The sequence below is a fragment of the Mercurialis annua genome, linkage group LG3 (genome assembly GCF_937616625.2).
Source record: "Mercurialis annua linkage group LG3, ddMerAnnu1.2, whole genome shotgun sequence".
Lineage (NCBI taxonomy): Eukaryota > Viridiplantae > Streptophyta > Magnoliopsida > Malpighiales > Euphorbiaceae > Mercurialis > Mercurialis annua.
Window position 1 is genome coordinate 66,339,515 of NC_065572.1, and position 17,913 is coordinate 66,357,427.

Sequence of the window (17,913 nt, forward strand, 5' to 3'; positions counted from 1 at the left end):
TTCATTTTTATTTCAGTAACCTACTATTTATTTACTTTTATTAAGAATAATCTACGACCTTAACAGTTTGCTGCTCAGCGCTTATACCATTTGACTTATACCATTTGACTTACAGCTCATTTTAGTATAAAAATATAAATACTTATTTCTTTTATCAATATAATAAATATTTTATCTTATCAATTACAAATCGGTTTAAAAAATTTTGTTTCAGTCACAATAAAATTAACTAAGCTTAATTTGTCTTGCGTGATAATTGTTGACTATTGTCTATAATAGTTAAATCCACACAAATAATCAAGAAAAAAAATATCCTTTTCAAAAAAAAAAAGGAAAAAAAATACAATAAAGGATGATATATATTCAATGGCTAGTATTAGCTGAAAATCAATATAATTGATTCAACTGAACAAATTTACCTATAAATGACATAAAATTCTTCAAATCATATATTATGCCAATTGATAAAAAAAATTATTAAACTGATTGATTTTTTTGAATCAACAAGCATTAATTTAATTGATTTGGCAAGAAAACATAATAGCTTATGTTGTTAAACATCTGATTAGAATCATTCCAAACGAAACAACAATATGAAATTTAGTGAGTGAGAAAATGATGAAAAGCATATTATCCACAAGTGAGAATGTCCAGGAAAGGCAGAACAGCATAAAAACATGGAAAGTGAATGTTGATTTAGGTAATATTGATTGGACAAAGAAGACACGGGTTAACCAAACCACACATAATTGACCACTCTTGTCCTAACCCGATTCGTTTGTTGGTGTTCTCTTGATCTACAACTATATGGGTCGCCCATGTTTTTGCCCGACTTGTGAGACTACAAATCTAGGGCATAGGTCCCTCTACCTTATGGACATGTATCCTAAAGTGACCTACATCTACAATCCTTTCTAGTCCTTAACCTTTGCCTCTTTCTGCTCCACTTCTATAGTATAAATCCACCTTTAGACACATTGATTTGGTATAATCATTCAACCTTTTTTATTTATAGCCTAATCTTTCGGAAATGTAAATTTTAGTTTAATTTTGATAAGGGTTAATTGCACCCAAAAAAAACACCAACTTTGGCGTGTTTTTGGTATTTTACATAGACTTTTTTTCTTGGCATATTTACGTTAACTTTTATGTTTTTGCATATTTATCCACCGGACTGTTTTGAATATAAAACTACACCATTTTGGATGTAAAAGCGCCGTTTTACATCCAAACCGGCACAATTTTTTAAAAGAAACGCAACTGTGGAAAAATATGCCAAAAAATGAAAGTTAGTATTAAATATGTCAAGAAAAGAAATATTAAATAACAAAAACACGCCAAAATTTGTGATTTTTGGTGCAATTAAATCTTTCGATAAGTATATTTCAATTATTGCTAGAAAGATTTTGCTTTATTTTTTTTATAAATATGCCGAGTCGACTATTATTAAAATGTGCTTGTCAAAATTAGGTTAAATTTGACATTTTCAAAAGGTTGTGCTATATATGAAAGGCTTAACAGTAAAATAAATTCAAATATTTATGCGTCTTTGTAATTTTAACAAAAGTTTTATTTCTTTTATTTTAATTATGTTCTTGGCCATTTTTTCATTCATTCTGATTTTTTTTAATGTTTCACTTTATCTCAATACAACATCTATTAGATATGTATTTAACTTTTTTTGGTCATTTTCAACTTTAAATATTTTTTTTCAACCATCTAAAAGTTTGAAAATTTAGAATTAAATTTTAATGTAATGTTTATTTTTTTTAATATCAAAAGTTAAATTTTAAAAAAAATTGCTAATTGTAGAGTTAATTTTATAAATTCAACTAAAAATCAAAACAGTTAAATTGATTAAAAAATGAATAAAATTGCAACAAAAGGATAAAATTAGGATATTACTAGTATTACAAAAATTAAATGTTTTGGTTAAAATTATAACAATCCGTGAAAGTTTGAATTTATTTGCTAATAAGCCTAAATAAAAAGAGTCAAAAAATAATGCTGTATCTTTAAATGATTAGACCTATAAATTAAAAGATTTACATATCAATTTACCTTCTGAATTAAAATTTTATCAATTAGTTATGTGAACTTGTAAATTTTCTATTACCTCAAATTGTGAGCAATTAGTCTCGGAAACTTCTATTCTCAACTCATCAACTAGCCTCAACACCTATGTAGCACGGAAACGGAAACGGGAAACGGAAACGATACGAAACGGACACGGGGAAACGAAATTTTTTCAAAATGAAGGACACGAAACGTGGGGGAAACGTGCAAATAACAAAAATATAGGGATATATTTATAAAAATATTATCTAAATATTTATGATAATTAACAAAATAATTCATTTTAATATACTAATATTTAAAATTTTATAAATATATAAAAAAATATAATATAATTCAACACAAATAAGTATATTTGATGTATTGTGGGCAATGCGAATGTAAAATTTATGGATAATTAGTTAGATTTTTTTATTGTGGGTAATAATTTTAATTTTTTTACAAATTTTTAATTTTTATTATTTACGGAAACGGCCCGAAACGTTTCGTACGGGTGTCCAAAAGTTTCCGGTTTCCGAAACGTTTCCGAAACGGGAAACGCAACTTTATCGAAGTTTCCGTGCTTCTTAGCTCAACACAATACACGCCACAAATATAAGAAATGAAAAATGAATATCGCTTTCGGCACGAATTTGTTGCTTTGAGGTTTATACTGCCTATTTTTAAGAATCAAAGTAACTTTCAATAAAAATAATGGATAAGAGCAAAATCATTGCACAAGCCAATCTTGTACATAAATGAAATTCATATTGAAAATAAAGTCTTACGTTTATCCAGATTGAATATTTGACATGCAAGTACGAATTCTTTCATTTGTACTAAAAATTGTACTATAAGATATATTATCATACGTTCATTTCAAAACATAATTGTGCCGTAAAAAGTGATTTAAATGTAAAACCGACTTAAATTTTTTGGGAAAAATAGATTTAATACTTAAAATTAATCAAAATGAAAGGAGGATATGAAAGTGAATGAGGAAGGAATGGTAGGAAATGGAGGCATTAATAGAGAGTAGAGAGAGGAGTTATCCATCACAATCGATGTATCCATAAAAAAGGACTAATTACTCAATGTTGTAAAATTATGTAGGTGTGATTGTAATAACTCAACCCATAAGATTTAGCAAATGGAATGTCTGTAAAGGGACCAATTAAGTAGCTATAATTATAAGGCTTGAATTTATAACAAAATTGAAATATTATCACTACCACTTGCCTCAGGACCACTATAGACACAAGCTTGCTTTTAATGCATTAAATATGTGTATTTTTCATTCTATTGATGCCCAATATTCGAATCTGACACATTTAAAGAGGTATATTAGTACAGTTTTCATGAGCTAGCAATTGGAATTTCTATGCAATTTAGACGATTTTCTATTAAAATAATTGAGAATGAATTGCATATCCATGGACTTCAAGCCCAGTTCTGCTTTTTGGATGGAAGTTTGGTGGCCCATTTAAGACCCAATATCAAAATCCAATTTGAGCATAGTTCAGTGATTGATCAAGGCAAAAAATACTTTAAAGTATATATTTTTAGTATAATATATTAATAATTAATCATATGTATACATACATAAAAAATAATTTAAAGTATATATTTTAGAAAATATACGGTTTGAAATCGGAACCGACAGTTCCAGTTTTAAGAAATGTTGAACCGGCCCGAACCCGGTCTCCTCCTGGTTCTAGACCGGTTTAGACACGGTTTAGAATTTGACCGATTTCGGGCCGGATTTGGCCGTGCCAGTTCATGATTCAACCTAGGCCCATGGCCATCTCTACTTTAAGTACTTTTTTTAAGAAATTGAAGTTCTTTTATGTAGTTGTTGGTTTTTTAAAGGTCGAAATTGAAACCGGTTGGACAGTTTCACCCAATGAAAACTGATATGAAATCAGTTCTCTTTTGATTTTAGATCAATTCTAGTCTGGTTTATAATTGATTTAGATCAATTTGATTTTGGACTCAAGTCAACCCGTGGCTCCCAGTTCACAATTTTTTCTTGAAATTTTTAGACGAGTACCTATAAAACACCTAAATATTCTTAAGAATATACACTGACCAAAATAATTGCCAAGATACGGTTTTCATTTGCAAAAATACGGTTTACCCAAAAATTCGTGATGTAAGTTTACTAACGGTTTCGGACACAAACCTTTTGCGCTTTACGTGCTCCCAGCGCTTTAACAACTATAAACTCTGCAACTAATCTGTATTATATTTAAGTTTAGAAAATCTATATTATTTTAAATTAATCCTAATAAAATACCAAACGTTTGCGTGTTTTATCTGTTATAGTCAAATCTTTCAAAATCGGCTAGTTTAGCAATTTTAAGATATTTAAAATATATTTTTAGCCATTTGTGAATTAAATCTAAAATTTGAGATAAATTTTATCTCAAAATGGACAAAAAAATTCGCTTTAATTCACGAATGGCAAAAAAAGTTTCAAATATACCAAAATTAAGAAAAAATGGCTGAAAAGGTCCATACCTTTTTCTTAATTAGAGTTTTAATTAAAGAGAACTACTTCAAATTTTAATTAAGGTTAATTTGTATTAATTTTTTAAATTATATAATTTCACTTTTGTGTGTGTCAGAAGGTGTTTAATTGATTTTACAAGGTGTTTGACTTATTTTACGAACTTTTTTTATTTTTATCCAATTTCATAAATTTAAGCTATTTTAATATTTCATGCCAATTTGAGGGGTAAATAGTCAAATTCAGGCTAATTGTCCATTATTATCAACTTCGTGACCGATTTGTCCATAAAATTAGTTTATATGTTACTTGTCCATAAGTGAGGGGGTAAATTGTTACTTGAGTAGGTTTTTTTTTTTTTTGAGAATAATTACTTGAGTAGTTTTAAAATTAAGAAAAATGACCTTTAGGAAATTACGGCGATTGGGTGATTGCCGGCCTAGCTAAATCAAAATATCTCAACCCAAACAATAATCTAGGGAAACACTGCACAAAATCCCAATGGTGAAATCAACACTTCACTTCTTTATTACACCACTGTTTACACACGCGTCAATTACACATTGGCTGCCAATCTCAATTCCATTATAAAACATGTACACACTATCCACACCATATAAGAACTCCCCAAAACCCTAACCATTTTGTTGCCACGCTTACAAGACACCCGCTTTTGTCATCTGTAATAATATAAAAGAAGGGAAAACAGAAGCCCTAGGGTTTTAGCCAATCCCCAAAACCCAGAAAAAAAACTCTGAATTATTAGGGTTAGGCTGTAAAAACAAAATGGTTGCTGATAAGGGGAAGAAGATGAAAGTTCAGGCAGCTACTGAAAAAGCTGGTGAAGAGGAAAATAACCAAATTGATGAAGCTCTTGTTCTCTCTATTGAGAAGCTTCAAGAGATCCAAGAAGATCTTGAAAAGGTTCATTTTTTGCTCTCTTTATGCTTGTTTGTCCTGAAAATGATTTATTTTACTGTTTTTTAGGCATGTTTGATTGTTTGAAGCTGAATTTATGTTAAATGCTGTGAATTTTTATGAATTATGATGGTTTTTTGTTTTGTTTATTAGTTTCCTTGCTGAAAAATTATGATATAATGCATTTTTGGAAAGAAGTGAACTTTAAATTTGCATGCTGATATATTAGATGCTGTGGAATTTTATTTGTAGAACTATATTAGCAGAGGAGAGCCTGGATGATTTATTTGGTATTTCTTGATAGTTTTGCATAGTGCAGAGTGCTTAATGTCTAGGTAGCACGGACACGGGCGCGGGAAATGGGACTGTGGGACACATACATTTATACTGTGAGAAAGTGTTATTTTAAGGTTTTCTTTGTAAAAAATGAAGATTTGTTTCCAAAACGCTTCCGAAACAAAGCACGTTGATAGAATGAAGTGTCTGTGCTACCTAGCTTAATATTACTTATGTTAGTATAATTCTGTTTGTATACTGCTGGAGCAGGATTTACATGTGTGCTCTGATACCATGACAATTTGCTCATAAGCTCGTGTTGTTTTATTTATGAATGTTTTCAGATAAATGAAGAGGCGAGTGATAAGGTCTTGGAGGTAGAGCAGAAGTATAATGAAATACGCAAGCCTGTCTATGATAAGAGGAATGATATCATCAAATCCATTCCTGATTTCTGGTTGACCGCTGTTAGTGATCTATTCTATGCTATTTATTTAGCACAGTTTGTGTTATGATGGCTATTATTATCTTAATGACTCGTATTCTGAAATTGGCTTTTCCTGGTTTTTTGCAGTTTTTAAGCCACCCTGCTCTCAGTTCACTTCTAAGTGAGGAGGATCAAAAGGTTTGGGTCTAATTCCTGCGTATACTGATTATTACTCTCTGTACTTATTTCATACTATGAAAGCCGGATTTTGTCCTATTGAATTTTTTTACTTCAATGATATGTTTTTATCTTACTGCTTTCATTGACTTTTAGATAAACAGAAACTGAGTTGGCTACTGTCATTCGTTAATTTGAATTGTTCATGTGTCTGCTTGTGTGTGTAGTAATGTCTTCTTTATTCATCGTTCTTTTATTTATAGATATTCAAGCATTTGAGCTCCCTGGAGGTGGAGGATTTTAAAGATGTAAAATCGGGTTACTCGATAACATTTGTGAGTTCTTTTCCCATATTGAGCTTGTCTCAAAAGCTACTGATTTGACTTCCTTTCTATTGTACACAAGATTAAAGTGAAAAATTGTGGATATCAGTACTTAACGGTTAAGTTTATGAAACTTTCTCTTTCTCTATTCAGAACTTTGAATCCAACCCTTATTTTGAAGATACAAAGCTTACAAAGAGTTTCACCTTCCTTGATGAAGGAACAACAGAAATTACAGCAACGCAAATTAAGTGGAAAGAGGGCATGGTATGCCCTTTATTCTTGGCATGCTTAGCTGTGTTTGTTTTGTTGAGTTCTTTTTCCTGAAATTCACTTTGAAAATGTGAAGGGTGTAGCAAATGGAGTCGCTCATGAGAAGAAGGGGAATAAGAGACCTTTGACTGAGGACAGGTTGATTCTCTTGCCGATTTTCCTTATTTTATGCAATTAAAAGTCTTGAGCCTGTATTTTTTTATTATTCCTTTTCTCATTATTACTTCCTGGATATTATTCTGAATTACCATTTCTTCCAGTATTCATGGTGGTTATATTATTTTTTTGTATATTTTTGGGGTGGGGGTGTGTAGTTCTTTGTAGCAATTTCAACAAGATGAATAGATACTCTCTGAAAATTTATTTTGTTGGTTGCTGTGCTTTTATTTTAATTCTATGCCATGCGTAGTTATCTTAATTTGTAATCGAGTCTCTTCTACCAAAACTTGTTGTTCTAAATTTCAAATAACTATTATTTTTCTTTCGGGTGTGCTTGGCAATATTTTTTAGTTCTTTTTTTTGTTGGTGGAGGGAGGGATTATTTTACTTAAAATGTATCTTATATGGGATTTAATTATCAAAATCTGTATTCTGTATGCAAGTATTTAAGTTTCTTTTAGCGGACACACTTCGTAAATGTCTCTGTTTACAAATCTGTTATTGGCTATTTTGCTTGTCCATAAGTTACTTGTTTTTTCTTATTACCTGGCATAGCATAGGATAGCATTGTATTCTGAGTCACATAGGAACCTTTTTCTTTAATTTTTCTCACCTTCATGTAACCTCCTTGTGTGCAGTTTCTTCTCCTGGTTTTGTAGTTCTGAGCATAAAGAGATGATAGAGGACATGCAGGATGAAGTATGTTCCACCTCAGCAGACATTGTATTTGCATATTTGTCGAGTTCTAGTGTCATTATAAGATTTTTCTTCCCGATCTTCTTTTCTCATTGAAGCTGATGAGTGCTCACTTAAATCCTCCAGGTTGCTGAGATCATAAAGGAAGATTTGTGGCCCAATCCACTCTCTTACTTCAACACTGTAATTCTTTTTTTTTTCTTCTCCTTATTTGCTCTGGTAGTTAAGTACTTAAGTAACTTGAAAGTGATAGTAATTTCTCTTATTTTCTAATGCAGGATCCTGATGAAGAGGATTCTGAGGGGGATGAAGAAGATGATGTGGTAATTGTGCTGCTTTAATTTAAATTCTAATTAATTGTTTTTAGATGCTAGTAGTCTGTTATTTGCGTATAGTACTAGAATCCCTTCACATCAAATTTTTAGTAAGCTGAAATGAATATTTTCCTACAGTTTCTAGGTTGCATTGCTTGCCATGTCATTTTTGAAAGTTGACCATAGAAAAAGTAAGAGTGGTGATCCACCGTTGGTGATGGATGCTTGTTATATGGAAGGATTAATTGACCAAAGTAAATTGATAAGAATCAAAAACAAAATGAGGGGACGCTTTGGTTTCAGAGCTCGTCAATGGGGCGCTCTGTTTGAAAGACTTGAGACTTAGGCAGATACTGTATGCTTTAATAGCTCCATTCCTGATGGAACTTGAAAGGTTACTAGTGTTCGTGTTTTATGGTGTAGATGGAATGTCTAGTACTCAGCCAATGCTTTATTCTGGTCCTTAATTTTCATTTTTCGATCATAACAGATCATAAAGTTGCTTGCCTTAGACTTAAGTTTCAGGATATATAAGTTTAGTAAATTGTTGGTTACTAACACGATTAACATAGAATTGATATACACCTGATTAGTTTTGTGGCATGGGTTAACATTGGTAATTTTTGTATCGAGTATAGTATTTCCACATCAAAGTTGAGGATTTTGCTTAATGACGAGCTGATTTTAAACCTTATGAACAAGAATGTATAGGCTTATAGTGGCTACTGGATCTTTTGTGGTTTTGTTTCTTGGTGGTACCATTAGTAGTAAAACATATGTACAGAATCATATCTTTTTATGATTGTATTGCAACCCAGACCTGTTCATAAATAAATGCTACCAGCTGAAAAAGCTGGGATCGTGGAGTTTAACCGACATCTTAATTTGTGAGTTTTTTTTTCCTGATACAGGATAAGGATGGGGATGACTCTGCGGAGGATGAAGAAGAACAAGATGACGACGAAGAAGATGAAGAAGACGGTGATGCGGAAAATTGAAAGCTCTTTAAAATATGTGCTCATTTATGTTGATTTTCACCTTTTGGATAACAGCTTATGTAAAGTAGTCTCTTAAGAGTTTCTTGAGTATCCACAGATGATAGAGAGGATTATCAATCTTAACTTTCTAAGATAGCCTTCTTCTCTATGTAGGTGACTGACTGGCTTTGTGTTCGGCCAGTGGTTTGACTTTCCTTTCCCTTCTCAGTTAAGGCCTTTTGTTTTTGTTCTTTGATGGTTTTATTTTTATTTTTGCTGGCTTTTACATTAAATGATATGGCGCCTTTTATATTTATTACATCCTTCCTCTTAATTCTATCCTTATATGTGGTGTAGATGATCTGCAGTTTTATAGATGATCTTGTGTAGTTTTCATTGATAGCCCGTGTCGTAATGTAGCGATTGGTTGGAGTTCTATTTGGATCGGTAATTGTTTTGATATGTTATGCCATTTCTCAGTTCTAATAGAATTCAGTGAGCCGATATGTTATTAAATTTTAAAGGAAATGGAGACGTAGTCAGGAATAAAAATATAAGTTTGAGGGACTACGATGGGAGAGAAACGGAAGTTGAAAATTACCCGAAATTCTTATTATAGTTAATAAGCTAAAGTGTTCTCTGCTTAGGGCAGAATAACTCAGCTTCATATCCTAATCTGTTTGTAAATTCACAGACTGAATGTCATTTAGTATATGTCCAAAATATTCCCGAGCGTTATATTGTTTGAATGCTTGAGAGCAACCGCCATTTGTATTCCATTCTGGGCTGCCGTTACCAGCTATATTAAAGAATCTTTGCTGTTGCTGCAATATATTTAAATTCTGACCTCAGTGGTTGGTTTTGTCCGGACGCAAAATAAAACTGGAAATTTTGTTGAGATCGAGGTTTGGTTGGTTTTGATTAGAGTTGATAAAACACCGAGTTATAATAGTTATTCCTAGCTTGTTGTCTTACTTGACCAAACCGACTTTATCTCGGTTTTGGATGATTCGATACGGTTTTATGTTGTTCGCTTTCGTTGATCCAATGTGATTTACTAGATTTAGTGATTTTTCTTTACCAATTTTGCAATTTTTTCTCAAATGTAACGTTATCAAGAGTGATCTAGGCGGACCATGTAATTGAACCGGACTATAATTATTCTGGTTCGGCTGCTGATTCGGTTTCTATAAAATATAATTATGTGTCACTGCATTGATAGTTACAGGTATTCTATAAAATACACAATAATTATTTGTCAGGTTATGGATATTCTATAAGATAAAACCTGCTACATATATAGTTGTTTAACCAAAAGCAGAAATACACTTGAAATGGCCAACTCAAGCATTCCCACCGTTGATCTCTCACCCTTCTTCAAAGAAGGTGATGAAGATGGCAAGAAAAAAGCCATTGAAACAATCAGCCAAGCCTGCTCTGAGTATGGATTCTTCCAGATCGAGAACCATGGCGTTCCTCTTGATTTGATGAGCCGAGCTCTTAACCATTCCAAGACATTTTTTGACTTCTCAGATGAGGAGAAGCACAAATCTTCTCCTAAATCAGGTGCTCCGCTTCCTGCCGGTTATAGCAAGCAGCCGGAGCACTCGCCGGATAAGAGTGAATACGTTCTGGTTTTTCCTCCGGAGTCTAGTTTCAACATCTACCCTCCAAACCCTCCAGGATTCAGGTAAACTTTTTATTCAGATTTTATATTATTTTGGTTATCAGAATTGGAGTCTCAAACTTTCGGTCATATTTCTCAAAAAATGTTTGTGATCGGTTTTATTTGTTATATTTTGATAACTAAATTTTCTTTTTTATCAATTAAAAGTTACTATGACCTGGAAACGAAGAGTTGACAGGATCCTTTTGAAAACAATTTTATGATTGACAAAATTATATTCTTTATTTCTATATTAATATTTATTTGATTTGATTTACCTGATTATGCTTATTGAATTCTTGTCCTGAAATAAGTGGAATAAAAATTGATTAATACTGATAGTGATGTGATTTGACTTATTATTGTTTGAATGTCTCCTTTTAATATTTTCGTACAACAAAACCGAAAGTTAGGCACTTTACGATCGGAATAGTAGTAGAGTACATAGCCAGAACTCGGGTGAGGCGAGGTGGGTCAGTCACGCCATTTCGGTTCCGAAATGTTAGAGATTGATTCATACCGAATAATTATTTAAAAAAAGCATCAAATAATTTTTTAATTCTTTTTGAAATCAACGACATTGTGGTCTGGTCTAAAAAAACTAAAAACAAAAGGCTAAACCATCCTTAAGACCTTACACTACTGACTTTTATTTAACTTCATCTTTAACAAATATTTTACATTTAAATAATGTCTTAATTATTTATTTTATACACAAATGGTCCTTATAGTCATAAAACAAAGTTTCATGCCAATTAAAACGATGATGTTCTTTTATAATTTCACCCATAAAAAGATCATAGGTGTACAAGATAAATAGTTAAGAGACTATTTAAATGTAAAATATTTGTTAAGGATTAAAGTCAAATAAAAACTAATAGTATAAGGATTTGTAACGGGTAGCCAAAAAAAGGAGTAAAAAAAAACATGTAGTTTAGTCAAAAAAAAGTCGTTTAGTCTTTTTTAAGTCAAATAACATATTGTTCGATTTATAAAAATATAGTCATTGCTCTATCAATTTTTTTCGCACCCCACTTAAATAAAATTTTAGATTCTCCACTAGCAGAGTAGTATTTTAGGATCCAAAATGCATGAAATTTATGCTTCTGAGCTTTAATTGTATCGAAATTAATAGTTTTATAACAGAAAAATTCACTATACACCACAGTGTTAATACTAATTATAATTGTTTTTGCTAGGGAGGTGCTTGAAGATATGTTCAAATATTTTACCAAGACAGGTTTACTTATAGAGAGCATTATAAATGAGTGTCTCGGCCTGCCTCCGAACTTCCTCAAGGAATTTAACCATGATAGGACCTGGGATTTCCTAGTAGCTTTACGTTATTTCCCGGCCTCCGAAACTGAGAATAACGGACTAACGGAGCATGAAGACGGAAATTGTATTACTTTTGTGTTCCAGGATGAAGCTGGAGGTCTGCAAGTTCGCAAAAATGGAGAATGGGTTCCTGTCACTCCTAACAAGAATACTATAGTTGTAAATGTTGGTGATGTTATCCAGGTAATTAACCTCTTTAACTTAATTTCGCTTTGTTCATTTCGGTCCTTAAACTTATAAGACATATTCATTTAAACCAAACTTAGTCTATTTTGATAATTTTGTCCTCTGTAGAGTCACAGAAGACCCTAACGTTTGTTAAATCGTATCAACGAAGACCCATCAGAAGGGCTTAGATGATACGTTAAATACGTTAGAGTTCTCGTTGCATTTTTCTGAACATTGAGGGTTTACTTGACCATAGGCTAAATATTAGGGACTTATCTGACCCTTTTCTCTTAATTTTATGTTGAAGAGTTAATAGAGTAAGTGGTAAAAATATGCTAAATTTGATTTATACGAGTACAATTCTTAAGTTCAAGGATCACTTTTCGTATTTCTGTTTCGTGCTATGTATATGCAACAAAAAATGTATTTTCCGGAAATGTCAGGTGTTGAGCAACAAGAAGTTCAAAAGTGCGACGCACAGAGTGGTTAGACCCGAAGGAAAGAGCCGATACTCTTACGCATTCTTCTACAACTTGCAAGGTGACAAATGGGTCGAGCCATTGCCGGAGTTCAGTAAAGAAATCGGAGAGCTGCCAAAGTACCGAGGTTTCTTGTACAAGGAGTATCAGGCAATGAGAATGAGGAACAAGAGCCATCCACCTGCGAGAATTGAGGATGCCATCCACATTACCCATTATGAAATTAACAACACACATGAGCCGTGAATCGTTCTGGTTTATTAAATCTTCCTTTCTTTGTGTGTTATTTGATATTTCATGAAAAGAAAAATAATAAAATATGCACAATTGACTATGGAGTCGAGTTTTTTTCACTAATTAATTTGGTAATGACAACTTCACAGTTTAATAGTAGTTTCAAACTGTTGCAATAATATGTAAAGACTATAGAAAAGATTCAATTACTTGCACATGAAAGCTATTTAATTTTATAAAATTATTAAAAACATTTCACTAATTATCAACAATTTACAGCATAGACAAATGTAGTAGATTTGAATCATTACAATAAGGCAAAGTGTATTTATTTGTCATTAAATATACTTCGTCTTCCATAAATACCATAATTTTAGGACTTAATGACTTTGGTCTATGATTTTTTCAATCTTTATCAAATATACTAGAATTTGTTTAAAGCTAACATGATGCAAAATTATAGGTCCATATGTATAAAATTTATCATATTTGGCATATACAACATCGCGTCATGTCAGCTACAAACTAAGAGTGAATACGTTTTGGTTTTTTCTCCGGAGTCTTGTTTCAACAGCTATCCTCCAAACCCTTATAGTACTTTAGTTTTTTTTTATATCTCCAGGTAAACTTATTTTGTATAGATTTTATTTTATTTTGGTTATCAGAATTAGAGCCTCAAACTTTCTAGGGCTGTTTACATATATATATGATTTGGGTAAGGATTTGTATTTATGCTATGTTAAATAAAAATTTGCAAATATATACTTTCTTGTTTTTGTATATTCAAATATACCTTATTTCTTCTAATAAAGGTGAAACAGTTTTTTCCAACCTCTCCACCATGGAACAAAACAATTTTTTTTGTTAAAATTCAATATAACTAAACTGGTAAATAAAACTTTCCCACCCCCATCATTGAAAATAATTAATTTATATAAATAAATTATCAAAACAATAAAAGAATTCAACAATTTTTCTAATCTAGCGCCGCTTTTATCTCCACCATCTAACGCTGCTAGCATAATCATTCAGTTTTCTAATATGATTTGCTATAGTCGGATTGTTAATCTTCCATTTGATTCGAAATTTTTGATTTATTCATCTAATTCAGGTACATCTTATATTGAATTGTGACAATCCTCTTTATTAACTCAAACATCCTCAGCTGCGGTAACTTGATGAGACTCGTTAAAGGTTTTCACTCTACCCAATGTGTATTTCCTCTTGGCCACCATGTCCTTGACAATTTCTTGGGCCATATATAATTACTGTTTCTCCAGCATTTGAAACATATTGATTTCTTCATGGGTAGGGGTAAGCAAAAACCGAACCAAACTATTAATCCGATCCAAATCAACCCGAAATTAATTTTGGTTTGGTTAAAATGGTTAAAATAGATTGGTTTGGTTTCAAATTATAAAAAAGTATAGTTTTTGGTTTTGGTTTGGTTTTAACTAGTGGTTAACCGAACAGACCGAAAAACCGAAGTTTACAATAATATTATTTTTATTAATATTTATATATGTATAAATAAATATAAAATTTATTTATTGAAATATTTCTATATAAATATAATATGTGTATATATATATGAAAATAAAACATATAAACTAATACACACATATAAGTAAAACTTATTACGTATAATTTTAATTATTACGTATAATTATATATAATTTCTATCTAAATCTATATTAACCAAACCGAACCAAACCAAACCAAAACTGATGCTAAAGTTTGGTTAACCGAACCGAATTTACATAAATATTTGGCGTGGTTTGATTTTCATATTTTCTCTTAAAATATGGTTTGGTTTTAGAGTTTACTAAACCAAACCTAACCAAACCGATCCTGCTCACCCCTATCCATGGGTCATTCTACGGTATAAAAAATTCAATTAATGAGAAACCCAAAACGAGCAACGGACGAGCAACTCAAGAACAACCAAATAGAAACCAATGAACAACAAATAAGCAACTATGGAACAACACAAAATTAACTATCGAGCAATAAATATTAAAGTGGAAAATGCAAACATATATTTTTTTTTAAAATTACATCCTATAAATTATTTCTTTTGAAATATACTATTTTTCTTTTAATTTTTCTAAATTATTTTATTTATATCATTGGTATGAAAAAAATATTATTCCCCGACCTCCGAAACTGAGAAAAACGGACTAACGGAACATGAAGACGGAAATTGTATTACTTTTGTGTTCCAGGATAAAGTTAGAGGTCTACAAGTTCGTAAAAATGGAGAATGGTTTCGTGGCACTCCAAACAAGAATACTAGAGTAGTAAATGGAATGTTTATCCCATGCATTGTGTATGGATTATGACATGTCATTTTTACAACAAGTTAATGAGCATTTGCGATAGGAAATTTTTAATTATAATTTTTTCCACATGACTAACGCACCATTAGTTTGTTGCATGCATGACATGGCGCAATAGTTTCGTGTAATAATTTTTCTGGTAAATGTTAGTGATGTTATCCAGGTAATTACACATCTTCAACTTGATTTCATTTCTTATTCTCGTCTCAATTTAATTTCATTTTTTATTCTCATCTCATGTTGTACGGAAACTTCTCATATTTTATAGAGCAAATTACGTTGAGGCTTTTGAGATATACCATGATTAACAATTTGATACTTTTTACTTTAAAAGTCTATTTAATGGTCTCTCAGTTTTAATTTCATTAACTAAGAGACCCTTCCGTTAATTTGAAGGATTAAATCGTTCAACGGAACTAAAATTGAGGGACCAAATTGATTAAAAGTGAGATACCAAATCGTTTAATAAAATTAAAAGTAAGGGACCAAACCGTTCACGAAATTAAAAGTGGGTTAACAAATCGTTTGAAAGTAAATGTTGAAATTAACGATGGGGACTAATAGTTAACGAAATTAAAACTGATTGACCATTAAGTAAGCTTTTGAAACAAGAGGTATCAAACTGTTAATTATAATATATAATTCAAGAATTTCAAAGTAATTTGCTCTATTTTATATTTTTGTATTTTGTTTTCAAAAATACTAATAGAATTTCAAAACTTTGTATTTATTATCGAACAATAATTTCAGTCCTTAAACTTATATTTTAGTTCAATTTTTTAAAAAAAGGCCAATTATATATTTTGTATTTTAGAGAATGTGAAAAGAGATTTAGAAGATATTAAATATTAATGCGTTTTAAACTGACAAAAATTACTTAATAAACTATAAGTATATTAAAATTGACATAGGATATTAAATAAATATGTTTTCACATTTGCTTTTTATTTACTCTGAAAATGCATGAGTTAATGTAATTGATCATATTTTGAAGAGTCGTAGAGCAACAAAAAGTTTAAAAATGCAATCCACAAAGTGGTCGGACTAGAAGAAAAGAGCGGATACTCTTATGCATTCTTCTACAACTTCCAAGGTGACAATGGGTTGGAGCCATTGCCAGAGTTTAGTAAAGACAACAGAGAGCTGCACAAGTACAGAGGTTTTGTGTTCAAGGAATATCAAAAAATGAGAAAGAGAAAGAAAAGCCATCCACTTGGCTTGGATGGCTAAGGCATCTCTAAATGCATTAAGAGATTGTGGGTTCGAACCACGTCTCCATAACTAACAAACTAATAATTGAAACTCTAAATAGTCGATTACCATCTTTGACCAAAAAAAATTCATATTATTCATTATCAAATTGACAACACACATGAGCTCTACATCTCTCAAACCTTTCTTTCTTTATGTGTTATTTGATCTTTCAGGAAAAGAAAGAAGGCATAATCCATTTTTAGGTCTCTTTACTTTCAACTTTTTGCATATTAAAACTCATTCATTAAATTCATGCACTTTTATTTTTTTAACGTAAATCTTTCTGTTAGCGCGTATAGTCAGGATCGGAGCCCAAACATTTAGTCAGGTGGGGCTAAAACACTCAGTAAAAAATAAATTATACAAACATATTATATAAAAATTTAGATTAATAAAAAAATGTATATATCGAGTTTCACGACAACAAAAAAACATCACATGAAAATAATAAACATACCAATAAAAAATTATTTAAATCACCAAACACCAACAAATAAATATTATGTGTTAATTGAATTTATAATAACAAAAATATGTACTTGTTGTACATTTACAACATCAATCACTTGTCATTATTTAAAGGGATAATGTCATAAAAATTCACAAACTTTACAAGTTTTTTTATTTTAATCACGCCGTTTAAAAATTGTCATTTTCATACACGAACTGTCAATTTTTCTCAAATTCATATACCGTTCAAAAATTCGGTGAAAATTGCCGAGTTGGTAAGTGACATGCCATAACAAATCGGATAGTGACACGTGAGCAATTTTCGCCGGATTTTTAAACGATGTATGAATTTGGGAAAATTGATAGTTGGTATATGAAAATGATAATTTTTAAACGGCGTGATTAAAATAATTACTATAAATAAAATAATTAATCAAAAACAATCTATGTTAATCAATGAAATTGTATGAATTTTTTAATTTTACTTTAAGAATTTAATTTTTTTAATAATAAAAAAGATTTTTCCAAAAAATCTAGATTTTTTATTTGTTAAAATGGTTTTAAAGACATTTACATTAAAGAAAGTCTACTATAGTCAACTATTTAAAACAAAAATTCATTTTAAAACAAACCCAATACTCATATTTTTTTTCAACATGTTTCTTTCTCATTTTTAAGGTTTAACGTGATATGTGACAGCAGCAAAATTCAAAAGACCTAATAAAAAAATAAAAAAATGTCAATAATGACCTATAAAGAGTGGAAAACGAAAATTAAACATAATTTTTTTTTCTTTCTCATAGCTGGGATAGCTATAGTTGAAAGATCAGATCTGGTCACCTAAAAATTTCCTTCCGTCAAGTAAGGCGGCCACTGCAACT

At 30.9% G+C, this 17,913-nt stretch overlaps 2 protein-coding genes across 3 annotated transcripts; both read left to right on the forward strand.

Annotated features, from left to right (window-relative positions):
• The first annotated feature begins 5,237 nt into the window (after window positions 1-5,237).
• On the forward strand, window positions 5,238-9,355 carry LOC126674229 (NAP1-related protein 2). 2 transcript variants are annotated; one of them, XM_050368646.1, is made up of 10 exons: window positions 5,238-5,488; window positions 6,103-6,225; window positions 6,333-6,383; window positions 6,626-6,697; window positions 6,839-6,952; window positions 7,035-7,096; window positions 7,756-7,840; window positions 7,940-7,996; window positions 8,092-8,136; window positions 9,039-9,355. In XM_050368646.1, exons 1-10 carry the CDS (start codon window positions 5,351-5,353, stop codon window positions 9,123-9,125), a joined length of 834 nt encoding a protein of 277 aa, XP_050224603.1. In that variant the 5' UTR covers window positions 5,238-5,350; the 3' UTR covers window positions 9,126-9,355. The 2 variants fall into 2 exon arrangements, with proteins under 2 accessions (XP_050224603.1, XP_050224604.1); XM_050368647.2 differs by having other exon boundaries at window positions 5,239-5,488; window positions 7,756-7,816.
• Window positions 9,356-10,385: 1,030 nt separating this feature from the next.
• On the forward strand, window positions 10,386-13,089 carry LOC126671444 (flavonol synthase/flavanone 3-hydroxylase-like). Its single transcript, XM_050365216.2, has 3 exons — window positions 10,386-10,794; window positions 11,970-12,291; window positions 12,720-13,089. Exons 1-3 carry the CDS (start codon window positions 10,439-10,441, stop codon window positions 12,999-13,001), a joined length of 960 nt encoding a protein of 319 aa, XP_050221173.1. The 5' UTR covers window positions 10,386-10,438; the 3' UTR covers window positions 13,002-13,089.
• The last annotated feature ends 4,824 nt before the right edge of the window (window positions 13,090-17,913 follow it).